We start from the raw sequence: 26,845 nt of genomic DNA, 5'->3' as shown, positions 1-26,845 counted from the left end.
CATGTCCGTGAATGCCACAAGCAATTTCGTGTTGGAAGCGTTACGCGGCTCGATAGCATCATCGGACTCCTCACTCTCGCTGTCACTTTGGATCTTAAGGAATAGTTCGACAGCCAAATGTGACGTGCTGGCGAGATAAGTCAGCATACACCTCAGCAGTTTGGGCTCCATTTCCCGCAGACAACAGCTCGCGCTGCACAGAAACGGTTGAAAGATGGCGCCAAAGGTGGACGGAAACAAAGAGATTTCTGGGATGCGAAGTGATGCATCACAGGGCGTTGGGACAGGACCCAGAATGCCCCGCCCCCACACCCCCTTCCCACAACCCACGGCGCCAGAATGGAAAGAGGTGCTTTGTGGGTGCACCGCTCCCAATGGCGCAGCAAATGCTGCAAATGTGGCCACAACAGTGCGCTGGGCAGCTGTCAGTGTGGACAGACTGCAGCACTTTCCCTACTCAGATGTACGAAGTCAGGTTTAACTCACAGCGCTATACCTTCGCAAGTGTAGCCAAGGCCTTAGTGAGACTAGGTGTGAAGTAAGGCATGTGATCATACCCTCAAAGGAAAACTCCACAACACCTTCAAAAGGTGAGCCTGGGAATTTAAATTCAAAACGCTGCTAGATAACAAAAACCTAACAGGGACAGGGACATTGGTTTTATGGCTCATTACAACAATCTTTAACACACTACCCTGCCTGCTACCCTTAATTGCCCACTTCAAACCCAGTATGCATAACAATCTAACCCTCAATTGCCCATTTCTAGTAATGGCCTACAACATGCATTACCCCTTATACTTAACAATCGATCCCAAACTGTATTTAGCTCAGACACTGTGATTTCCTTCCCCAGATCTGAAGAAGAGCTCTGTGTAGCTTGAAAGCTTGTACCTTCTAACAACAGAAGTTGGTCCAATAAAAGATTTTAAAAATGTATTAATATGATATTTTTAAAAAAGCAAATGGTACAGAGTTTAAGCATAGAAATTTCTGGTTATCAGGGAATAACGTATGGATTATCAATGGGTGCGAAGTTCGATTTAAGATTGGGTGATATAAGGAATACATAATCAGCAATATCCCCTATTTGGGGGTAAAAGGTTAACGGGTCAAAGTACAGACATTGAGATGTGAGGGTATGTTGTTCATATAATGGCTATGTTCAGGTGTGGAATATAATGAGTGGGTACGATGATGAGGATGCATTGACCCTCATTTGGTGTTCAGTGAGTTTATGGTTCCAGTTCATATGGTCCAATGGAAAAAGTCTCTCAGTCCCTTTCTCGTAGTCGATGCATGATGTCGCTCCGGATCACACCTCCTGGTACTGTCGGTGGCCAGTGTAGATGTCCCTGGACCACCGGATGGTGTCGAGACCATGAGGCACCACATGAGCCGTGTGTAGCGTCGACCGATCCCGCAGGTCCACAGCACACGCTCGTTGCAGGGGTCCCAGGCACCCAGGGCTCCGACGAACAGGGCATCCATCTGCATATTACCTCACCTACCTGATCTCTTTTTTTCTTTTGTTCCATGCAATACTCTATTTGGCCTAGAAAAAAATTCTATTGAAAACAGGCAAAACAAAGATATATAATGGAAAAATAAAAGTCACAAACAGCAATTGCTCAGTAGGCTACCATGAAAATGGAATGACATCAACAACGTATCACATTTATTATGTGTATGTATTGTGATAGCACCAGCTACAGATCCCAGTCAGGACAAGGGCCTTATTGTAATGGAATTATACAGTCACATGGTAAGAGATAGTGCCTGCCCCAAAGTATTTATAATCTAAAGCCCCAATCGCACAAAGATTTACCTGTTTAACTAAGCATGAGTCAGCCTATAAAGCCCCAATCCTATATATGCTTAACCACATGAATAACTTTTAAGATCTTGAGTAGTCCTACACTGACTTCAACACGTCTACACATAAGTAAAATTAAACATTAATAAGAACAGGAGTACTTGTGGCACATTAATGTTACTTAGCACAGCCATGGCTTTCTACACTGGGCAACACAGCTGACCTAGGCCTAAACCTAGCAGCCCAGGACACTGCTGTTCCTTTTGGAAAACCTGATTCTTACACTCACTCAGTCACCATAGGAACACTGTGTCCACCCTTTCTAGATGAGCGCGGCCATCACTTGCAGGATCAAAGCGGAGTGATTACATGTAACGCAAATTGCACGCCACCTTTTTTGTGTCACATACAATGTCACAGCTGATAACTTACAAATCCCACATACAATTTAAAATTTTACCCCATGCAAATCCAAGCAGTCTATGAAGGCCACGTAGGTGGCACCTGTGGCCCTGTCTACGCTAGGGAAATCTGGGCCATGTGTGTGTGAGGGGGAAAGGTGGCAATGAGCCAGGAAAGGCCACCACCCTGCCTGTGGGTGACTGGTTTGTATCACACATAGCACAGCAGAAGAAGAGGGGCTTGGGGACTGGGTCATGGTAGGGGGGGGCGAGGGGCAGCTCACTGGCACATGGGGGGGCGGGGGAGCGGAGGCTTGCTCATTTCATGAGGGGGCGGGGCTGGACTCCTCCATGTCCCCGCCTCCCTCTGGTGCGTGAAGGGGGCGGGGCCGATCCCAGAGGGCCTGGGGTGGTTGATCGAGGAGTCGGCGCTCAGTCAAGGCAGGGGCGGGGGGGAGATGGAGCGAGGAGCACCGAGTTCATCAGTTGGCGGCGGTTGCGCGTGCTCCTCCCTCCACCCGCTGAGGCAGCACCGCAGGGAACTCGGTCACTCGGAGTCTCGGCCCCGCCCCCCGGGCTGCTATAAGGAGGAGCCACCTCCGCCCTGATTGGCTGCCGTAGCCCCTCCCCGCCTCACTAGGCACGTGAGTTATCCAGGCAAGGCGGGAGCCTCGATCCCGCTGCCAGGGCGGCTGAGGCGCGCGGGCTCCGGCTGCTCTAAGGTGCTTTCCCGCCCCTGCCGTGTGCGTCCGCGCGCGCGGCTTGGCCAGCGCGTGTCTGTGTCCGCCCCTCCCCCTTGCCCCCCGGCTCTGAGCGCTCCCCGTGTCCGTGGGGCTAATGATGGGGGAGGCGCCTCTTAGTGTCAGCGCTCCGCCTGCCTCCGTCCATGAGGCCCTAGAGCGGGGGGTTGGGAGAAGTGACGGGCAAAGGGGCATCTTTGGACCGTTGTAATTCAAATGCATTGAGCCGTTCCCGCAGCCGGCACCTCGGACGCAGCCCTCCGGAACTACCGGCCCCGGGGTCCTTTCCAGAGAGTCGGTCTTGCTCTGCCCAGCCCGGTTCCCAGGGGCCTTCTGCCCCGCCCCCCTTGGCAGCGCGCTGGCACCTTTTGGGCGCAGATAGGGCGCAATTCAAACAAAGAATAACGATCATTTGTTTTTTGTTAATTATTCCAAATTTGGGTAACGTATTAATTCATTTGAAAATGGAAGATTACACGGGCGGGGGGATTCAGGACCTGGGTAGGACCATCAATGCGTTGTGCGCCACAGGTCAGGGACTCAGTGACACTCAGTGACCAGTGCAATCCGGTGTAACCGCCGAGATGGCACCGTTACAATTGGTCAGAGGCGCCTTCCCAGCCCTGCATAACGTTTTCAGGTGTGTCAGCGATTTTGGAAAACGGTGGTTAGTTAACTTCAGTTCCTTTTGCTAGCACTTTCTCTAGTCAAAGTACAGAAATCCTGTCAGCAGGTGCACTGAGTACCTATATAATTTCATGATGTTGAAACAGAGAAACTGATTTAGGGCCCATTTCCTCACTCGTCTGCCTAAGGCCTAGTCTTCACACAGGTTTTGTATTGGTATTCTGTTGATTAGGGATGAGGTTTTTTTTTACCAATATATAGTTATACCAGTACAAATCCCTAGTATGTTTATGCTGGTATACAGGTGCTTATATCAGTATAGCTTAGTTCCCTTCCTATATGGGACTAAGCTATACTAGTATAAACAGATTTATATCAGTACAGTGCCCGCACTGTGTGTGTACTGCTTGAACTATATCAATATTGTTAAAGAGGTACAACTTTTGTGTGTAGATTAGGCCATAGAGTCTGGAAGATATTATCCACCCAGTTATAAAAAGGTACATATCATAATTTGGGGGGTAAATTATATTATGGTTGTTTTCATAAGAGAAATTTCTGTAAATCTAATAACACAGAAAACTACTCTGTACTGTTAAAGGATTTTAAGTAATGGCCCCTGGAAACAAATTCAAGAGCTCTGAACTGATATTACTGTGTGAATGGGAAGAATGCCTTTTTGTAGGAAAATGTATGGAGGAATTTTGTGACCACATTGCAGAACACTTGAAAGAGTATCAACAACATCCTCTGGAAAGAACAGGTAATAGATCTGTCTCATTCACCATACAGATAATATCGCAGTTTTGAAGATTTTTTAGTTTGTGGCCCTGATCTTGCACTGGCACTTTGCTGGTAAAATGAAGTCAATAGGACTCTGTGTGTGCTGGTGACTACATACCAGAGACACTTGCAGGACTGGGGCCTATTTTTGTTTTTTTTATTTGCATCTGATTTTGCTGGTTTTCTCTTTATCTAAAGATACAGTACTAAAATAGAAATAATGCTAATGTAGCTGAAGTCATGAATCAGAAGTTTAAACTCAATTTTTTCTTGAATGAGGGCTAAAGTGTGGTGTGTGTTTTTGTTTGTTTGTTTGTTTGTTTTAATTGGTAGTCTCAAAAAAGAATTTTTGGATCTCTGGAACTTATGTGTTACTTAAGATTTCTAACTTTAAGGTGGAGGTTGGAGAAATCAACTTAGAGGAAACTTGCCCTTTTGTTGTAACTGTTTTCTGTGAATAAATAAACAGTATTTACTTGCTTTTGTTCTATATCTTGCATCTTTCTTCTAATGGTATTAGTTACTTACAAGAAAACCTCAGTTGTATCCCACAGAAAATTGTAAGCAGTCTATGTAGACTGCAATAGCAATAGTGTAGTAGATATTTTTAATATTGTAGCTGTTATGAATTCTGACCTTTATTCTTAACACTATTTTCACATGTTTCATTGCTGGTATAAATACTAGACCGAGTTTAATTAAAGGTACAGTAAATGGAAAGTAAAATTGAACCAACAACAATATGCACTCAATGCCTCCTCTATCCAGACTGACAGTATTTTAGCTCATACGTAAGTAAAAAGCTAATTTTTACAACATTCTGTATTGGTCCTCCAAAACCACTGGGCTTGTCCTGGATTGCTTTGGTGCTCCAGAATGAATAATTCTATGATGTTACAACTGCGTATAACCTACTGGGAGTACTGGGCATGAGAGACTCAAGTAATTCCTGTGTTACTTTTTGTTTTGTTGCCTTATTACGTGGGCTCTATCCTGCAATTGAATAGATGTGGGCAGATCCTTGCACCCACATGGAGTCTCTTTCAAATTTAGAACCTCTGCCAACTCACTGGATTGAAACAAGTAGGCAGAACAGAGTGATGGCCGTGTGAAAGCCTGCAAACTAAAAATGCCAAACAGCCAGTTTCCGTATCAGGTATTCTTAACAATGTCCTTTGAATTCAAGATTTGCACTGTCAAAAATCAAATATTGTGCAACACTCAAATATCCAAACCAAAATGATCAGAAACTCTTTTATCTGAAATAGAGATATCCTCTTCTTTCTGTGCCTTGGAATTTCCTTTGTGTTTCCATATTTATTCATTGTTCCCATTACATTTGGATAATCCAGTTTGTACTATATAACTAACTACTCAAGTGGGTTCAGGAAAGATTATTGAATAATTAAAAGTTTGGTTGGCTGTTATACAGGCTGGAGTGCAGATTGATTGTAAAATTTGAAAACACAACCAAGATTTTTGGAGCAAGGACAGTCATTTGCTAAAAGTCCAGTGCTTAAGAATCAGGCCTCAAGTCTTTACTATTATCATTTATATTGTGGTAATGTGTGATCAGTTATATGCAGTGTTCTTGTAGCCATGTTGGTCCCAGGATATTACACAGACAAGGATATTACTTCGCCCAACTTGTCTTTCTAATAGTAAACAGTAACACTGTACAACCATTCAATAGACCTTACTCAGACATTCTAAGTCCAGTGCTCTCTTTCTGGGGAAAATTCCACTAGAATTATGAGTTTTGAGAAAGTGAAAAATCTTGTTCATTGCTGAGGCTTAAAATCTTTAGATATTTAATTATCTGAACATAGCTGTTATCCGTCACTCTACTAGTTTTACCAATGCTTCAGTAGATCCTCCCCTAAAATGTAAGTAATAGTTATCTTCTGGTACCTTCTTGAAGATTGTCTCACACAGTTCCTAACTTAATACAACATTCCATGAAACATTATTTCTTTTTTTTTGTGTGTGTTTAGAGCAGTACCATTGTTGGTGGAGAAATTGTGAATTTTTGGCTACAGGTCCCAGGGAGCTGGTAACCCATGTAAATTTTCATAGTTACCACACCAAGTTGAAATTCTTAGGCTCTCAGTTAAGGGCATCACACCAAGATTGGCCAGCATGTTCCCAGAACAGCTATAACCAGAATCAGATACCAAGGATTTCAGAGATGTATGTTTGCCAATGGGAGAATTGTGATGTAAGTGAAATGAATGTTGTTTCCTTTCTTGTCTCCTAACTCTACCTTAACCTTCCCCAGTTCCAGCACCTGGAAAAGAGAGGTTTCACTACTGAATTTTTTTATTATATATTATTGAGTGTTGTTCCATTCCGTCTTCATAAGTAGAAATGGTAATTATTGTGATAGTGTTTGCCAAAGTATATACTATATATAAACACCATTTATTTTAGCATCTACTACCAGTTTACTTTAAATCCAAGTATTCTTCCTTTTGTTGGAACTAAAATGACTTTTTTCCCACTGCACTGCTTTTTCTGTGTTTTAGAAATATATCTTACAAAATTGTAAAGTAACCAGAAATATTCTAAGCTAATGAATATGCCATCAACCTGATTAAGAAACCCACTGTATTTACTTTGACCATTTTCTGGAACAAAAATTAGACAAGAATATCTGATATTTTCTCTCAGATATTTGCAGCCTTTTAATGATTCTGAAATTGGATGGCTCAGAGGATTTGTTAATGAGCCTTTCATCTTTAGGTCACTAATTCAAATCTGACATAGCCTGGGAGCAACTGAAAAATGTCAGCTTCTGACAGCTCTTTAGTGGAATATGTAAAATTAATTAGTGGTCTCCATCCAATTCCTAGTGGACAATGTCTGTATCAAGAGTTGTTTGCAGTGTTGTTGTACCCATGTTGACTGTTGAAGAGCTCTCTGTAAGCTTGAAAGCTTGTCTCTTTCACCAGCAGAAGTTAGTCCAATAAAAGATATCACCTCGTCACTTTCTCTTTTTGTATCAAGAGAACGATTACATTTTACACCAATTAATATCCTCCTTGCCAGTGTTCGCATAGTTGGTAATGACTGAATGGGCTCTGAAACTAAACTACCTTTTGCCCCTTAGAAGTATTCATCCTAGCAGAGTGGGACCATATTGGTAGGGCAGCGTGTGGAAGCATTGTGTCTGTCATCTTTGGCCCCCTAAACTCAGTTCTTGTCAGTGGGCATTCTCTTTGCATCCATTGGGTTGAAGCCCTGCAACTGATGCTCCATCTGGAAGAGACTCCTTAGGCATGCCCTTTAGATTGAGAACACTGAGCAAGGTAGGCTTCAGACAACCTTCCTTCACTACTACCTCTTTTTAAAGGTTGTTGCCCCCTCCCCCCCCCCCGGGTTGGTTTTCATGAAATTTACAAACATCAGTCTTTGACTCAAATAGCTTAATAACGAATAAGTAAATTAAGAATAGAGAATCAGATTAAAACAAAAGACATGGCATGCAGAACACAGAAACGCTATGATACTCACTCTGCAAATCTCATCTAGATAGGTTCACTTCAAGTTTAATTCTACAGAATTAAAAACAAGTAGATGCTTACATTTCAAGAAGAGCTCTCTCTCCCCTTCCCGCCCCCCACTCCTTTGGCCATTCAAAGTCACATGGTTTCAAGAGTCTCAAGTATGTGTCCCCCGCCCCCCCCCCCCCCCCCCCCCCCAGCTTTCAGTTGTTTCTCATTTGTGACCATTTTTCATTTTAAAGGTGTGCCAATTCTGGTTGCGGGTACAAACAATGATCCTGATTCTTCAGTGAAGTCCATGAGATGTACCCCCCCATGGACCTCACTGGTGCTCTGCAGAGGCACGAAGGTCTGCCTACATGGAGCTCATTGCTGATTTTAAGTCTGTAATGTTTGAAAAAATGTACTATCTTGAGGGAGTGGAATAGTTTCCATTCTCTGTATAATGGTTATTGTCCCATGTTTCTATTAACATTCCCCTTATCTAGCACTAGAGGTATTTCCCAATTTCTTCTCTCAAGATGTAGTATTTCACAAGCCCTTTGATCTTAGTCTGCCTAAAGGGTGACTGGATCCTGGTCTTTGTCTCCTCTGAGATGTTAACCTAGAAAAAAGCTCATTTGTTCCTTTGGCTATGAATTTAAAGAGACAGTGCTCATATAATTCTTCGATTTCTCTCTTCATGTCAGTGCATTTCTACATCAAATAAGAATTATTGACAGATTAGTTTTAATCTGTCACAACCACCTCTACCTGTATAAATAGAGGATTTTAGTCACTAGGGCCTGGATCTACAAAGGTACTTAGGTGCCTAACCCCCAGATTTAGGTGCCTGTATAGCATTTTTAGGCGCCACTGTGATTCACAAAACCCCTGCTTGGCTGCTGCCTAACCCTGTAGGTACCTAAAGTCACTCAGCATCTAAATTTTTGCAGTAAAAGTTACGTAGGCGCCTATGTTTTTGCCTCTGGGCAAGGACATTGCTTCCTCATTGTAGGTGTTCATGTATTCCAAGGCCACAAGGGATCATTGTGACCATCTAGTCTGAAAATTATTGGTACAAGTCCTTAATGACAATTGAAATCACAAACCCTGGTTTATAAGGCCAGTGCTCTTATCCATGTGCTAGAGGACCATTATGGTATGGATGCCTATCTGCCATCTAAGCCTCCACGTGAGTCATGACTCAGGAAGATAGGCATCCCTCTGACTAAATTGCATGTGTTGCTCAATCCAGTAAGTGTGTTCATAGGCCACCTAATGCCACACCAATAATGGGGGGTTGGCAGGTAATGAAAGAACCTTTTATCTTTATCCCAGTGGTTAGGGCACTCACCCAGAATACTGGAGGCCAGCAGTTTAAGTCCCCACTAAACTCTAATGATTCTCACACTTTCGCTGGCCAAATTAATATTCAGTTATTTAAAATGGAATAGTTTCAAAAGGAAAGAATGAGGGAGATCCACATGAGAATAGTCTAGTGATTAGAACATGCACCTGAGAGGAGGTAGATCCCTTGTTCAAATACCTTTTCACTGGGCAGAGGCAAGACTTGAACTGGGGTTCGCTCCCTTCCACCCACAGTATTTCTGTGCAGAGTTGGTGGCCTCAGAGCATGTCTGCCAGATCAGGCCCCACGTGTGACTTAGGCAGAGGAATGCCTATCTTCTCGCAGTTGTGGATCACAAGCAGAAATAGACACCTCCCTGCAGCACAGAATTAGACACTTATCTTCATGACAAGGGTGAGGCTTGGATCCCCTCTCATTGGCATCTCCCCTTGACTAGCTTAAGCAGTTCTGTGCCTAGTGTGCTGAGTTTTGTGGGTGGCCTTAGGCACCTCTCTCTCCCCATTCATTGTATAGGAAGCCTTAGGTGCTTAACTCAGGGTTCGTGGATCACAGTGTTGTTCTTGTGGTTTTCTAGGCACCTAAGTCCCTTTGTGGATCTGGGCTCAGTGTATGAAATATAGAACCTTTCACAAACATTCATTTCTCTTTAAAATTAAAAATCAAAACAGATATTAATTAACTGTATCATAAGATAATTGGTTGTATAGCTTGACCTGCAGGTTCCATTTCCATTGAGTCCCATAACTTATGGAGGTTACTTTTCCCACAGTGATTGTTGTTTTTAAAATATAAAGGTTAAAAAAAAAGTCCTTGTGTATGTACTTACTAGAAGTGATCTTGCATGTTGCTAGGCCTTTAATTTTAAGAAATACCAATAAAACTCAGAGATCTCACATTTTTTCAGGCCAGGAATCAAGAGCCGCCCTGGTTGTGCATGTCTGGAAACCTGTTCTCATTTGTGGAACATGTATTTAAAAAAACCTTTAACATTTATGGGAGTTGTTCTGATGGGGTAGTAACTTCATTTTCAGTTAGCATATAATCAGTTTTTATGGTAATTGGGGTTTTTTTGTATGGTTTTCTTCACTTATTAAGATGAAATATGCCCTTTAATTTTATTTTTTTCTATATGTAGCACTTTGCTAAATATTTCTATACATGTTCCTTCAAGCTTAAACTGCTGTTATGAATTGTATTAATTAAAATAGTGTTTCCCAACCTGGTAGGCAGGCTAGACTAGTCCAGAAAGGTGGGGTAAGATGCAAAACAAAAGAGAAGAGAGAGAGAGGGGGCAGGGAAAGCTGCTAACCATTTCCACTCCCATAGCAACGGATAAAGTCTTCCTTGAAAATCACCCATTTTGCTTCCCAGCTTCTGTGGTGGCTCCTAATGTCTCAAACTGCAGATCGACTCAATGGTACAAGCCATCTGGCTCAGGCAGCAGCCCTTAAGTTTCTCTTGCTCTCCTCCACTGCAGCAACACTTAAATCTAAAGTTACTGAGATGATGTGCCACCTATGTCCACTCTGAGCAACCTGCACTCAGGGTCGGCTCCAGGCACCAGCTTGGCAAGCAGGTGCTTGGGGCGGCCACTCCGGAGAGGGGCGGCAGGTCCAGCTATTCGGCGGACGGTCCCTCACTCCTGCTCGGAGCGAAGGACCTTCCGCTGAATTGCTGCCGCAGATCGTGATTGCGGGTTTTTATTTTGTTTTTTTGTTTTTTGGCTGCTTGGGGCGGCCAAAACCCTGGAGCCGGCCCTGCCTGCACTAGTAGGTTTCTGGTGAGCGGGAGAATGTAGGGGGGAAGTAAAAAGACAAGGAAAAAGAGAGAATAGAAAAACAATTTTAAAAAATGAGAATAGGTAAAGAAATATGGAGAGTCAGTGACAACTATACCAGGGCATGGTACGATGGGATGGTGAGGGCTCCTATTTGCTAACCCATCAGAAGAGGGGGGCTTCCAACAATAGAAAAGTCGGGAGCCACTGGACTAAAATAGACTGACTATCTTTAAGCTACTACAGCAGAGATCAGCAACCTTTGGCACACGGCCTGTCAGGGAAATCCGCTGGCACATCAGGACAGTTTGTTTACCTGCAGCGTCCGCATGTTCAGCCGATCGCAGCACCCACTGGTCGTGGTTCGCTGTTCCAGGCCAGTGGGGGCTGTGGGAAGCAGCGTGGGCCAAGGGATGTGCTGGCTACCGCTTTCCGCAGCCCCCATTGGCTTGGAACAGCGAACTGCGACCAGTGGGAGCTGCGATTGGCCGAACCTGTGGACGCTGCAGGTAAACAAACAGTCCCAGCCTGCCAGCGGATTTCCCTGACGGGCCGCATGCCAAAGGTTGCCAATCGCTGTACTACAGTTAAGGCCAAATTCAGGATCTGGTATATATGGAAGTATGTTCAAAATTAGGGCTGTAAAGCAATTTAAAAAATTAATTGCGATTAATTGCACTGTTAAAGAGTAATAGAATACCATTTATTTAAATATTTATGGATGTTTTCTACATGTTCAAATATTTTGATTTCATTTACCACAGTGCTCACTTTATAGTATTATTTTTAATTACAAATATTTGCACAGTAAAAAACAAAAGAAATAGTATTTTTCAATTCACCTAGTATAAATAATGTAGTGCAATCTCTTTATCATGAAAGTTGAACTTACAAATGTAGAATTATGTACAAAAAATAACTACACTCAAAAAACAAAACAATGTAAAACTTTTAGAGCCTACAAGTCTACTCAGTCCTACTTCTTGTTCAGCCAATCGCTCAGAAAAACAAGTTTGTTTACATTTGCAGGAGATAATGCTGCCCGCTTCTTGTTTACAATGTCACCTGAATGTGACAACAGGTGTTTGCATGGCAGTGTTGTAGCTGGTGTCACAAAATATTTACGTGCCAGATCTGCTAAAGATTCATATGTCCCTTCATGTTTCAACCACTATTCCAGAGGACATGCATCCATGCCGATGACAGGTTCTGCTTGATAACAGTCCAAAGTAGTGCGGACCGACGCATGTTCATTTTCATCATCTGACTCAGATGCCACTGGCAGAAGGTGGATTTTCTTTTTTTGGTGGTTCAGTTCTGTAGTTTCCGCATTGGAATGTTGCTCTTTTAAGACTTCTGAAAGCATGCTCCACACCTCATCTATCTCAGATTTTGGAAGTCACTTCAGATTCTTAAACCTTGGGTCGAGTGCTGTAGCTCTTTAGAAATCTCCCATTGGTACCTTCTTTGCGTTTTGTCAAATCTGAAGTGAAAGTGTTCTTAAAACGAACAACATGTGTTGGGTCATCCGGAGACATACAATTCTCCCCCAAATAGTTAAGTCACAAATTTAATTTACACATTTTTTTTTAACTTGTGCCATCAGTATAGAAACATGTCCTCTGGAATGGTGGCCGAAGCATGAAGGGGCATACGAATGTTTAGCATATCTAGCGTGTAAATACCTAGCAATTCCAGCTCCAAAAGTGCCATGCAAATGCCTGTTCTCACTTTCTGGTGACATTGTAAATAAGAAGTGAGCAGCATTATCTCCTGTAAATGTAAACAAACTTGTTTTTCTGAGCCATTGACTGAACAAGAAGTAGGACTGAGTGGACTTGTAGGTTCTAAAGTTTTACATTATTTTATTTTTTGAGTGCAGTTATGTAACAAAAAATCTAAGTTTGTAAGTTGCACTTTCACGATAAAGAGATTGCACTTCTGTACTTGTATGAGGTGAATTGAAAAATACTATTTTTGTTTATCATTTTTCCAGTGCAAATATCTGTAATAAAAATAATATAAAGTGAGCACTGTACACTTTGTATTGTGTGTTGTAACTGAAATCGATATATTTGAAAATGTAGGAAAACGTCCAAAATATTTATTAAATTTCAGTTGGTATTCTATTGTTTAAATGTGCGATTAATCATGATTTTTTTAATTGCGATTAATTTTTCGAGTTAATTGCGTGAGTTAACTGCGATTAATCGACTGCCCTATTCAAAATTTCTTCAGTAGATGAGGCACCATTTACTCTGTGTAAATTCTCTAGAAATCACTTCTATCAATGTGTTTTTGTTTTTGTCATTTGATTTCTTGCCAACACTATCCATCATCTTCATGGTTTCATTTTGTCCTCAGGTTACCTACAACAACCCAGAATGGTTTTATCGGCATGTTGCCATGCATGCATACTCTACTGAGAAAGAAAACATCTCAAGTAACAAGAAAGCTATTTGTTGTTGTCTCTGGAAAGGTAGCTCACATTCTAAATTTAATTTACAAAATCTGGAATATTGCCCTAGTAATTTCACTGCCACTATAAAATTTACTGAGTGTTTCATGAAGCACAGGAATACGTTAGATCTCTTCATACAGCCTTTTTCCAGCCATCTTAAATAAAGTCCTTTACCTACATTGTATGCTCCTGATTAGTTTAAATGGATTGCACTAGCAATGCCAAATCACTTAATTAAAAGCCTAGTATGCCAGAGTCCAATCCTTCAAGGTTCTGAGCACCCTCAATTCCCATTTGACCTCAGTGGTAGTTGAAAACTTTCAGCACCCACAGGCTTGGGGTCCTACACTGGAAGGAATGTTTTTGAGCTTAGAGTAACAATGTTGCTGCCCTAAAACTTTTTCACACCAATGCAAAAACAGTAATTTAATGGGCGTTCTGCACATAACTTCAATGGGAATTTTGCCTAAGCCAGTAATCCCAAACTGTGGGGCACGCCCCACTGGGGGGACATGGAGGAATGTTTAAGGGGACACTTGGTGGGGCCCAGGCCAGCCCCCACGGGGTGTGGAGGGAGCACCATCCAGCCCCGCTCTGCCCCCAGCCTAGCTCCAGCCCCAGCTCCGTTCTGCCCCCACTCCAGCTCCAGCCACACCTCCACTCTGCCCCCAGCCCAGCTCTGCCCTCGTTCTCCCTCTGCCCCGCCTCCAGGCCAGCTCTGCATCTAGCTCTAGTTCTGCCCCCAACCTCAGCTCTGCCATCAGCTCAAGCTCCTCTGCTGAGGAAACCTTGGCTGAGGAGTAATGGAGCGGGGGACGCAGACAGGAAAAGTTTGAGTAACACTGGCCTAAGCCAAAGCCCACTGAAGTCACTGGGAATCGTTCCATTGATTTTTAGTAGGCTTTTCAACAGGCCCTGTGTAGCATTTGCACAACTGAACTCTGTAGTGTTTGCAGTAGTAATGTTCTGACTTTTCCTAAAAACATTTTAGTTGTGCTCTTCTAAAAATGTATTGATGGACTATATATAATACAATCTTTATTTTCTCTTGAGTACAAACAGGAAAGTGCTCATGTGCAGCTGTTCTGTAATCTTATATAGTATGTGTGTTTAGATTGTTCAGGAACATTTAAAGGAAAGCACAAGCTATGGGATCACTTAAGAACCCACACTCAAGAAAGAGTGGTGGCCTGTCCCTCTTGTGGAGCGATGTTCTCCAATAATACCAAGTTTTTTGATCATGCCAAGCGCCAGGTTTCAGAGGATCGTAAGTGGATTTGCTCTATTTCTATTTACATTTATTTAGGGATTTACTTTTGAGCCGGTTTATAATAGTACATATATAACACCTATTATTATTTTTCAGAAGTGTCAATTAAATGCAAAATTGACTTTAGGAAGGAAATTATCTTCCTGAAGCATGGAAGTACTTTTGGCTTTGCAAGGATTGCTTGATATAAATGATGAATTGGGGTAATGGGAGAAAGAGAGAGAGCACTCAGATGCATATTTAAACATAGTGGCTATCCACCTGACAGTTGTGGCATTTCATTGTAAAAATAAAGATTGCCTCTGACTCCATGCCCATGGCTTCTGAGGGCAACTGCATTCCATTGGAATAGTGAAACCGATGACCAATAGGAGAAGCTGTTGAATGCCAGAGACCGAACTCTTACAGGAGCTGGACTTAAATTATGAAATTCACTTCTGAAAGTGATCTGAATGATCATGGAACTAACCACTTTCAGAACTAAATGCAACACTCTCTTGAGCTTAGATTTTACTCAATATGTTCTTCACTGCAGCACATTCTCCTACCACCCTCCCACCCCTTCAACAAACTATAAACTAATCAGGATATTTTTCCTACAGGCCAGGAAGGAAGAGAGATTTTTTTTTTTTTTTTTAAATACTTGGAAAGTGCTCAGGTACTATGGATGCTATGGTAATGGGGTCTATATAAGTACTCAAACCATAAAGCTCAAAAACTTGGCAGGTTAAAACTGTTAATATTTTTTAACAGATTGTTGTCTTGTTAGGAGTAAAATTAATATATTGCTAATTAAAATTCTGCAATTACCCTAAACCAGATTTTTTTCTGGAAAACATCTGGAATACAAAATAATACTGAAATTATCCCACTGCTGTGACAGTTTAGTGATCAAATTGACAACCCTAATCTATGTGTTTTAAAAATAGATCAATAAATATCAATTGCATCACTGATCACTTCCCATTAAATTTCAGAACAGGTATTTGTTTGTCAGAATTGTGACAAACACTTTGCCAATGAGAGGTTACTACGAGACCATATGAGAGGCCATGGTGAGTCAGAGCTTTTTAAAATAACTGTGCTACTAAACTAGCACAACCATAGATAGATGATAATATTATTAAGATATCTTTTCATATGTCAGCTGAGAGAAGCAGTATACAGACTCAAGGAAATTGATACAATTGTGGGGAAACAGAAGTCTTACTATCAGATAGATAGTCCATATGAGATGGTTTTCTCCTCTTCGCATGCCCAGTTGTTTAGGACTTTCTCCTCTTCGTGTCCTCACTTGACTACAAAGTTTGAATATTACAATTCCCTCTTAGGGTTTGTCTTCTTGGGGAGGTTATTCTGGAGTAAGATAGAGTATAAATGTAAAGTGCTAAAGCTATTCTGGAATAAGAGTGACTATCTGTAATTTAGTTTAATTAACTTTCCAAGTGGATTAAGCTCAATAAGAAAAGGGCACTCTTGCTCCGGGATAAGAGTGTCCATATGTGGAGCTACCTAGCAATAGCTAAGGAGGAATAGCTTATTCTTCAGTTGCTATTCTGGTCTATTTCCCCATCCAGACAAGCAGTTAGCATGAGCACATTATGCCAACCAAACATATTTTATATTGGCTGCCCATAAAGCATCAGATTATAAAATGACACACTTCTTTAAACTCCCAACCAAAATGTAGATCCTGCCTACATTCAGAATTTCCTGTTGCATGCACTCTCACAACATCCACCTTTTACGAATTCCCACCATTGTGCCATAAGCAAGTAGGCAATTAGGCCTTTGTTTTACTAGGCCCTAGAGAGTGAAACAGACTCCCCCTTCCCCTCTGAAATTTGTCTCTCTCTCCATCTACGTTTTGAAAATACCTCAAAATGCTTTTTCACGTGCATGTTTATTGGAATGCCCACTATTTGGCCCATATTTATTACCCCTCTGTTCTCTTTCTTTTCCCCTCTTTTTTTTCTTATGCATTGTATACCCAAATTAGCGTTAGTTGTTAATTTTAGTGTGAATGGGTTTTTCTAAATGTTTTTATCATATTGCACCACAGACTGAGTGTCTTGGCAAAGGAGTGACATAGAAATAAAAGTATTATTATTTCTCCAGTTACCCATGTTACATGTCCATTTTGTGATATGGTATGTACAAGTGTCTCCTCTCTGAAAGCGCACATCAGATTCCGACACTGTGATGAACGCCCTTTCCACTGTGATCTCTGTGAGAGTAGGTAAGAAGATTTGGAACTCTTAGCTAATCAACAGAAGTGTGGAAATAAGTCAGTGTTCAATGAATGTAAGAGGTAACAAAGGTAAGAAAAACATTCAGCCCTTAAAATAGCAACCCTTAGCTCAAAAAAAATAAATAAGTAGGTAGACTGATGCATTAGTCTGCTGGAACACATAAAGGCACTTCTTGAACTTATGGTGGAAGTAGGAACGATACTTTGTTTCTAGTGCCAAAAGATGTCTTCCAGGTAAGACTATGCATACTGTAAGAAAAGGTCATCAATGATCAATTTAGGCCATATTTAGCAACTATTTCCCCCCTCAATTGATCAGCTGCAAGGGTTACTGGATATTTCTGTGAGAGTCAGATGCTCCTCTTCTGAATTGTCCTCTTGCTGCTGGATCATTTTACCCATTTCCTCTCAGCTACCTCTATTTTTCCACTCCCCACTTGATTCTCTAACTTCCTGGTGGCTCTCACAACCTTCTTTACTTTTTCCAGTTCAGTCAAAGGGAACACTGACGGTGGCATCACTGATGGAGCAAAGGGAGGGAGACTTAATGATTTAGAACACTTACATACGTAGGCAGGGGCCAAATTAAATAGGGCCTTGAAAGGGAGGTTAAGAAGTTTAAACCTGATGCAGGGATGGATTCCAGGAGAGGTCAGATAAATGGATAACACTTTCATGTGCATGTTTTAGGTAGACTGGAGGGAGTAATATGAATATTTGAGAGACTAGAGCGGAAGAAGTTGCTCTTATTATGACAACATTTGATCAGTGCATGGACAAGAGTTTTAGAGGACAGAGAGGCGTGGATGGATCATTGAAAAGTTATTGTGGAAAAAGTGGCAAGATTTGGACATAGCCTGGATGCCTAGGAAGAAAGTAGAATTAGAGATTACCCCCAAACCATAATAATGAGAATGTGGAAGTATATTCCCCTTTCACAGATTGTGAAATGGACGTAGAAAGGATAAGTGATTTGTACAAGGTCCCCATTGCTCATCATTGTCAGAACCATGAATAGAACCCAAGAATCTGTGACTCCCACTCCTGTGCTTCAACCACTAGATCAGGGTTTCTCAACTTGTGGGTTGGAACCCAACACTGGGTACCTAGAATGTTTCCAAGGGTCACATGGCAGCTCCTGTCCCGTGAGGCTGGCTGGGCTCGCCTCCCTGCTGAAGGCACTGCAATCTTTGGGGTCCCAGCACCACTCAGGTTTGGCCCAGCTATCATGACAGGATTCTGGGTGGACCAAATTTGAGTGGCACTGCAACCCCCCATGAGCCAGATCACAATTCCACTCAGACAAATTTGGTCCAATCAGGGGGGCAGGGCCAAACTTGAGTAATGCTGCAATCCCTGAGGTTGCAAAGCCTGGAGCTGAGAGCCAAGCCCAGCAAGCCCCACAGCACAGGTGCTGCCACTGTGAGGTGAGTGCCGGGCAGGACCCAACCTTCCCCTCCCCCAGATGGGGGGGGCAGGATCCAACCAAAACCATCCCAGGGCCTCCACACTCAGAGTATTTACTGGGTTGCAACAGGCCATCAGAGCCGGTGTAGCCACTAGGTGAACTAGGCGGCCGCCTAGGGTGCCAATATTTGGGGGCACCAAAAAGCAGTGCCCAAAAATTTATTTTTTCACTACCGTGGAGTGATATCTTACACGGGGGTTACGTTCTAAGGTCAGCGCATAAGAGGAAAATCGCGTATAGTGAAAATTACCATAAAGCACACCACACGTTAGTCTCTAAGGTGCCACAAGTACTCCTGTTCTTTTTACAGGATACACTGTATACACTAGAACAGGGGTCTTCAACCTACGGCTCGCGTGCCAAAGGTGGCACGCAAGCGGATTTTTTTTTTTTAAATGGCAGGCTGCGGGTCCCAGCTGCCGCTGAACCCGCTGCCGGTCTGAGGTTCCGTCTGCCGGCTCCTGCCAGCTGGGGTCCTGGCCGCCAGCCCACTGCCGGCCCCGCTCAGCCCGTTGCTGGCTGAGTGAACGGAACCCCAGGCCAGCCGCGGGCTCAGCGGCGGCCAGGACCCGCAGCCTGCCATTTAAAAAAAAATTGACTCGAGTGCCGTAGGTTGAGGACTCCTGTTCTAGTGTATACAGTGTATACTGAGTGTACTGTACTTTATGGTAATTTTCACTATATGCAATTTTCCTCTTTCGCGCTGACTTTAGAACCTAACCCCCGTGTAAGATGTGACTCCACTGTATTCATTTTTGAAAGTTTATAATAATAGATGCTCTGGGGGGAGGGCACGGGGAGCGGGGGTGCAAGGTGGAAGTTTCGTCTAGGGCTCAAAATATCCTTGCACCGGCCCTGCAGGCCATAAATATTTAAAAAGGGGTCCTGAGCCCAAAAAAGTTGAGAGCCACTGTACTAGACCACACCCTCTCTGCTATTATTGCTGTTATTTGAACAGTAAAAGTAATTTGTTTCACCTATATGCTCCTCAGTTTTAAGAATGCTTATGATCTTCATAAACATGTTGAAACACACAATGATTCAAATGCCTACAGCTGTGATGTAGAAGGATGTGTTTTTACTTCACGGACTTTACAGATCTTGAGACAGCATTACAAGAGAGCACATATGGTGGGTATTAAAAGAGTAGACGGAAGTATCTTTTAATAGACAATAGGGGCTGATTTTCAAAATGCATGTGTATGTCAAAATACCTGCCTTGTGCTTGCATCTAGGCTATTTGGGTGCATAAATTAACTGTACACAGTTGCATGTTCCCAATCTTGAAAACTGGGCCAGTATCATGTTTTCTTTCCTGTAAATCAACAAGCCATTCCTATCCTGAGAAGCAAAATATTTGAAGGAATATATTTCTGTGTCAATTTACTGCACTCTGTCCCTAGAACTAGTACAGCACACAATAACAGAACTAGAACTGGTACATATTTATTATGTGGTTTTTGAACTTGTCTGAGTTCTAATCAGGGCCAGGCAAACGGGGCCCAAGCCTGGGGTGCTGTAGCCAGGGGGTTGCCATAAGGGGATTGGGCTTCCCCTGGCTGGCTGTGGCTGGACTCCTCTCTTCTCCGATCCCTCCCCCGTGCTGGGCTTCTCCCTGCCCCCCCACACTCTCCTCAGCCACGTGGCTGAGGTCCCCGGCTCTGCACTGGCCCACCACTTGCTGCCCAGAGTGGAGCCAAGTCCCTCCCTGCCTGTGGCCCTGCACCGTTCAGTCTCTGACAGGGCCAGCCAGGCCAGGGCCAGGAGAAGCGAAACCCGCTTGGGGGGAGGGGGGAGCTGGGCTGAGCTGGGGGGAGGAGGGACTTAAAGTGATAGTGCGCTCACTGTCTCTCAAACTCCCTAACACACACAGGCTCTCACACCCACATACACTCTGCCTCTCACAGTCCCCCAACACAGATTGTCTCACACACACACACACACACAGGCGCGCGCGCGCTCTCTCTCTCTCTCTCTCTCACACACTGGCTTTCTCTCTCTCTGTCATGCGCGCGCACACACACACGTATTGTTGTTATTACTGCTTGGTCAATCCTGTCAAAATGCTTGTGGAGCCAAGAGTGGCTAGGGGCTGCAGGAGGGCTGTGGGCTCTGGCAAGTTGCAGTCCCCATGTGACAGCGCGAAGCCTGCCTTGAGCTGCAGGCCAAGTGCCAGGCACCGCAAGCCACTGCAGCAGCACAGAAGTAAGTGTGGCAATACACCATATACCATGCCACCTGCACTTCTGCTGACAGTGGCCTAGGAATTTGCTAGTTGTAGCAGTTACTCATTGTGACGTTATCTGATTAAAACATGACCATGCCGATCACTGTTGCAACCACTGTTATATATTTGCAACAAATCTTTTACAAAATGTGGCATGTAAGATGTCTACGAAAAGGTTATGATTTGCTGAATATGTTTATGCTATCTGTATGCATGTATCATTTTTGTACTTGAAGTTATAAGTATTGACTCTATACCTGTATTTCAAATGTTTGCTCCTGGGGTAATGCCCACAAGATAGTTAGCCAGCACATCTTGAAGGGACTAGTCAAAGTAAGTGGCTCATCAAGGGACACTTAACTCGCAATAGATGGGCGTCGCCCATGGTTCACATTGAATGGACTTTCCTGTGGACATGAAGTATAGGCAATGGCCCAGAGGTTGGGGGGGGAGCCCAGGGAGCCTGTAGGAGCCAGGGGTGATGAGGGGAGAGGGAAGGGGGCGCCAAAATACAAGTTCGCCCAGGGCACCACTTTCACTAAAGCTGGCCCTGGTTATAATGTCTGATGTATTGCAATCCAGTACTATCCAGCTGATGTTTGTTTAAGCTGCAGTTGCTTGAGGGGAAGCCATAGACCCTGCTATCACTAAGACTGAGGTATCTGCAGTATAATTTTAGATCAGAAAATTGCAATATTCAGTGGAGGTTATCTATTAAAAATGTGTACTTACATTATTTTCTAAGTATTACAGGAGTGTAACATATAGTTAATATTAATTTTTTCTTACTTTAATTTTACTCTGTATTTATCATCAACCTCAATTACTGATTTCCACACCATCTTTTCCTCAGAATAATGGCAATCTAAAATATAAATGTCACATCTGTCAGAAATGTTATTCCTGGTGTTACACATTGACTCTGCATCTTCGCAAGGCGCACAAACTCAGCTGTCATTCTCGCTTCAGGTATGTTATCAATTCTTACCCAAAGCAAAAAATGAAATCTTCTTTTTTCCTGGGGGGGAGGGGCGTGGGGCAGTCTCGTATAAGGGATACAGATATTTGGTTGATTACCATCTAGTGCTCAATTTAGAGAATGAGGAGCTCTTCTAATAAAATATGTTATGAATAGATATCTCTTCTATGCAGGTTCACGTTTCGAGTTGCACAAAGCAGTTAGTGCCATTATGTTTGTTTCTTTGCATAAATTTCGTTTCCTTTAACTACCATTTCATACATTGCAATTTATGATTTGGGTTTTAAATGCTAGCCATTTGGATTTAGTATGCATTTTTGTAATTTTGTATTTGTATGCATGTATTCATAGATTCTAAGACTGGAAGGGACCTCGAGAGGTCATCGAGTCCAGTCCCCTGCCCTCATGGCAGGACCAAATACTGTCTAGACCAGGAGTCGGCAACGTTTGGCACGTGGCTCACCAGGGTTAGCACCCTGGCTGGCCGGGCCAGTTTATTTACCTGCTGACGTGGCAGGTTCGGCCGATCGCGGCCCGCACTGGCTGCGGTTCGCTGTCCCAGGCCAATGGGGGGGAGGGCGCGCGGGAAGCCGCGGCCAGCACATCCCTGGCCCGCACCGCTTCCCGCCGCCCCCAATGGCCCAGGACAGCAAACCGCGGCCAGTGCGGGCCGCGATCGGCCGAACCTGCCGCGTCAGCAGGTAAATAAACTGGCCCGGCCAGCCAGGGTGCTAACCCTGGTGAGCCACGTGCCAAACGTCGTCGACCCCTGGTCTAGACCATCCCTGATAGACATTTATCTAACCTACTCTTAAATATCTCCAGAGATGGAGATTCCACAACCTCCCTAGGCAATTTATTCCAGTGTTTAACCACCCTGACAGTTAAGAACTTTTTCCTAATGTCCAACCTAAACCTCCCTTGCTGCAGTTTAAGCCCATTGCTTCTTGTTCTACCCTTAGAGGCTAAGGTGAACAAGTTTTCTCCCTCCTCCTTATGACACCCTTTTAGATACCTGAAAACTGCTATCATGTCCCCTCTCAGTCTTCTCTTTTCCAAACTAAACAAACCCAATTATTTCAGCCTTCCTTCATAGGTCATGTTCCTTTAATCATTCTTGTTGCTCTTCTCTGGACCCTCTCCAATTTCTCCACATCTTTCTTGAAATGCGGTGCCCAGAACTGGACACAATACTCCAGTTGAGGCCTAACCAGCGCAGAGTAGAGCGGAAGAATGACTTCTCGTGTCTTGCTCACAAAACACCTGTTAGTACATCCCAGAATCATGTTTGCTTTTTTTTGCAACAGCATCACACTGTTGGCTCATATTTAGCTTGTGGTCCACTATAACCCCTAGATCCCTTTCTGCCGTACTCCTTCCTAGACAGTCTCTTCCCATTCTGTATGTGTGAAACTGATTTCTCCTTCCTAAGTGGAGCACTTTGCATTTGTCTTTGTTAAACTTCATCCTGTTTACCTCAGACCATTTCTCCAATTTGTCCAGATCATTTTGAATTATGACCGTGTCGTCCAAAGCAGTTGCAATCCCTCCCAGTTTGGTATCATCTGCAAACTTAATAAGCGTACTTTCTATGCCAATATCTAAGTCGTTAATGAAGATATTGAACAGAGCCGGTCCCAAAACAGACCCCTGCGGGACCCCACTTGTTATGCCTTTCCAGCAGGATTGGGAACCATTAATAACAACTCTCTGAGTACGGTTATCCTGCCAGTTATGCACCCACCTTATAGTAGCCCCATATAAATTGTATTTGCCTAGTTTATCTATAAGAATATCATGCGAGACCGTATCAAATGCTTTACTAAAGTCTAGGTATATCACATCCACAGCTTCTCCCTTATCCACAAGGCTCGTTATCCTATCAAAGAAAGCTATCAGATTGGTTTGACACGATTTGTTCTTTACAAATCCATGCTGGCTATTCCCTATCACCTTACCACCTTCCAAGTGTTTGCAGATGATTTCCTGAATTACTTGCTCCACTATCTTCCCTGGCACAGAAGTTAAACTAACTGGTCTGTAGTTTCCTGGGTTGTTTTTATTTCCCTTTTTATAGACGGGCACTATATTTGCCCTTTTCCAGTCTTCTGGAATCTCTCCCGTCTCCCATGATTTTCCAAAGATAATAGCTAGAGGCTCAGATACCTCCTCTATTAGCTCCTTGAGTATTCTAGGATGCATTTCATCAGGCCCTGGTGACTTGCAGGCATCTAACTTTTCTAAGTGATTTTTAACTTGTTCTTTTTTTATTTTATCTGCTAAACCTACCCCATTCCCATTAGCATTCACTATGTTAGGCATTCCTTTAGACTTCTCGGTGAAGACCGAAACAAAGAGGTCATTAAGCATCTCTGTCATTTCCAAGTTTCCTGTTACTGTATCTCCCTCTTCATTGAGCAGTGGGCCTACCCTGTCTTTGGTCTTCCTCTTGCTTCTAATGTATTGATAATAAGTCGTCTTGTTTCCCTTTATTCCTGTAGCTACTTTGAGCTCATTTTGTGCCTTTGCCTTTCTAATCTATATAAAGCTACATTAATTTTTATTTTCATTACTTTAATTTTATTCTCTTAGATACAAAGAAGATGATGATGGGTACTTGAGGCTGAATGTAGCAGTTTATAATGCTGTCATGGGTTTAGATCAGGGTCTTGAGAACAAGATGGCGCCAAAGAAGTCTTCAGTAGTTCAAAACAGTACTGGAAAAGACAGCTATGCCTCTTGCAAAAGAAGCCATTCATCAGTGGAACTACATACCACAAGATGTCAGAGATGGTCACAAACTACTGCGGAAAAGGTTATGGTAGAATCAGAGACCTCCATAATGGAGCCAATGTATTTTGAACTTCAAACTACACCACAGTCATTTGAAAACTCTGCTTCTCCCTCTGAACTTGATGAAGCAATGACATTGAATACAAAGGAAAAATTAATAGAAATTGCAATGGGCTTGGGAATTCAGGTTGCTGTTTAAGAAAAATGCATTTTCTTGGATTTTACTTTAGGACCTATTTAGTAGTCCTGGAAGAGTTCATTATTTTAACTATATATGAAATTTACGAAGAGTCTGCATTATTTTCACTTGTCAAATTTTGTATGTAACATTGTGTATATATTTGTTAAATATACTAAATTATTTTATCTGAATAAATGATAGTACACCTGAAAGGTTTTGCTATATGTTCAATATGTGATACTTAGATGACTAACTCATCCGACAAGAAGGTATTGGATTTCATTAATCTGTGTGCTCTTCTAGTCTGTCTATACAAAAGAAACAAAGCTATCCCTCAGAGGCAAAATTCTGAGCCAGTACACTAGACAAAGGGTTTGATCTGGTAGATTATGCATTGCTATTTTTTTTTATTAGATAAACATTTATTTTTCATAATGCATCTGGTCTACAATATTTCTAACAAGTGTCTTTTGCCTTTAGTTAGTGATGTTAAGTATATTTCAAATATATGCTAGAGTAATTTTAAGTGTCTTTCAAGTAGTTTACTTTGGCTTTAAGCTATGATGTGTTTTGTAAATTAATATAATTTTAAAACCTTTTTCATTGTTTAAAGGTGATTACAATTCAATAATTGTTTGCATTCATAGAATAGTGAAAAGGATGTTCAGAGAACTAATCTTGGTTTCAGATAGCACTCATTATAATTGAGAGATTACAAAGTATTTCAAAATAATCATTTGGGCACTAGAAGTGGTGACTAGTTTTCAGAAATAATTCTATGCAGCCATGGTTATTAGAACCTGTTAAATAAAAAATGTTGGCCGTGACTCCAGTATTATTTAGTTTTTTATTCACCTATAAAGGTGCCAGTAATGAGACAGCTACTGCCATGCAATAAAATACCTTTTTTTAAACCTAAAAAAGAATAAGCTCTCCAACTAAAATGTACAGGGATATACAGTTCCAGAAAAACTGGGACAGGGTCATACCCATTAAAACCTAGAACAAACCTAGTATCCATCAAATCACCCAACCTACAGAGCAATCAGTTCTTGACCAATAAGAAGAGTGGAGAAACAAGAGTAGCAGATATAAAAGCAAGGGGAGGGAGCCCAGACAGCCAAAAATAGGCCAGCTGAAATAAATGAAAACTTGATGTATACCTTAAAGGCAACTAAGGAGGGGTTTTGGCAGACTTTTTCTGGGAAGGAATTCCACAATAAAGAACCCTCCTTTGAGAAAAATTTGTCCCCATTCCAGTCCTAATTGAATTAGCCACCAAGTTCAGACCTGCCTCTTATCACCTAATTGTTTCAGAAATTGTTATAGGATCTTTTACTTCTAATTTAGATGCCTACCAGAGATGGAATCTTTGAGGTATTTAACTAAACAAAGGCCAAAAAAGTTTTTCATTTTTTTTTGTTAAAATAATGCACTTTTTGACCAAGTTCCAATCTATACATCTGAACCTCCACCACTGCAGCACAGACATCTACCACTTGAGCTACAGTGCCTATGTATTATGGTTGGAGTCCAGCTTGGCTCGCTCTCTCCTGTCCTAAAAAATCAGGGGAGTACCTGCCCCATGTAGTGCCCCCAGAGGAGGTTTGATTTGATGGGGCCCTATGCTGGGTCAAGAGGGGTTTTTGTGGGAATCCCAGCTTGTCTCTCTCATCCCCCATCCTCCAGGAGTTGGGGGAGCTTGTGATGCATATGGTGCCCCCTGAAGTGGGGTGAGATTGGAGGGATTGATGGGGGGAGGGGCCAGCTTGGCTCTCCCCCCTGCAGTTGCTTTGGTAGCTCCCAAATGTTCCCAGAACAGTGTTGGCTGCTGCAGCTGCTTTGGTGGCAGCATGGACCAGGGTGTCTAGAATAGTGATTGATTTTTGGCAGGCTGCCAATACTTTTCTGTGGAATGCCAGTAAGAAAAAGAAAATTGGGATTGTTTTTCATTTAACACTTTACAACTCACCTAAATCTGAATGGAATTTCACTAGGCAAAAAAAAAAAAAGGCACTTCTGTGGCCTGAGGGATTTCTCCCTGCTGACTATCAAAGGCCTGCTGCAAACAATAGAGCTATTAATGCTTCTCAAAGAAAATAATCTTTTAAAATGGAAAGTGTTAGGCAACCTAAATCAACAGGTCTTTACCAGTTCCCCTGTAAGGGGCACTAGGAAAATCTTAGGCCTCAATCCTGCCACTGATTCCCGCAGCAG

At 42.7% G+C, this 26,845-nt stretch overlaps 1 protein-coding gene across 4 annotated transcripts; it reads left to right on the top strand.

Annotated features, from left to right (window-relative positions):
* Positions 1-2,701: 2,701 nt before the first annotated feature.
* LOC101943794 (histone H4 transcription factor-like) lies at positions 2,702-25,455 on the top strand. 4 transcript variants are annotated; one of them, XM_065577682.1, is made up of 10 exons: positions 2,702-2,857; positions 4,186-4,347; positions 6,362-6,585; positions 13,363-13,477; positions 14,574-14,726; positions 15,707-15,784; positions 16,848-16,968; positions 19,441-19,579; positions 21,529-21,644; positions 24,247-25,455. In XM_065577682.1, exons 2-10 carry the CDS (start codon positions 4,197-4,199, stop codon positions 24,644-24,646), a joined length of 1,497 nt encoding a protein of 498 aa, XP_065433754.1. In that variant the 5' UTR covers positions 2,702-2,857; positions 4,186-4,196; the 3' UTR covers positions 24,647-25,455. The 4 variants fall into 4 exon arrangements, with proteins under 4 accessions (XP_065433754.1, XP_065433760.1, XP_065433744.1 ...); XM_065577688.1 differs by having other exon boundaries at positions 2,724-2,861; XM_065577672.1 differs by having other exon boundaries at positions 2,824-2,939.
* The last annotated feature ends 1,390 nt before the right edge of the window (positions 25,456-26,845 follow it).

The sequence above is a fragment of the Chrysemys picta genome, chromosome 1, assembly GCF_011386835.1.
Source record: "Chrysemys picta bellii isolate R12L10 chromosome 1, ASM1138683v2, whole genome shotgun sequence".
NCBI classification, from domain to species: Eukaryota; Metazoa; Chordata; order Testudines; family Emydidae; genus Chrysemys; species Chrysemys picta.
Note: the sequence above shows the minus strand (reverse complement) of the source record. Positions and strands in the feature narration are given on the sequence as shown.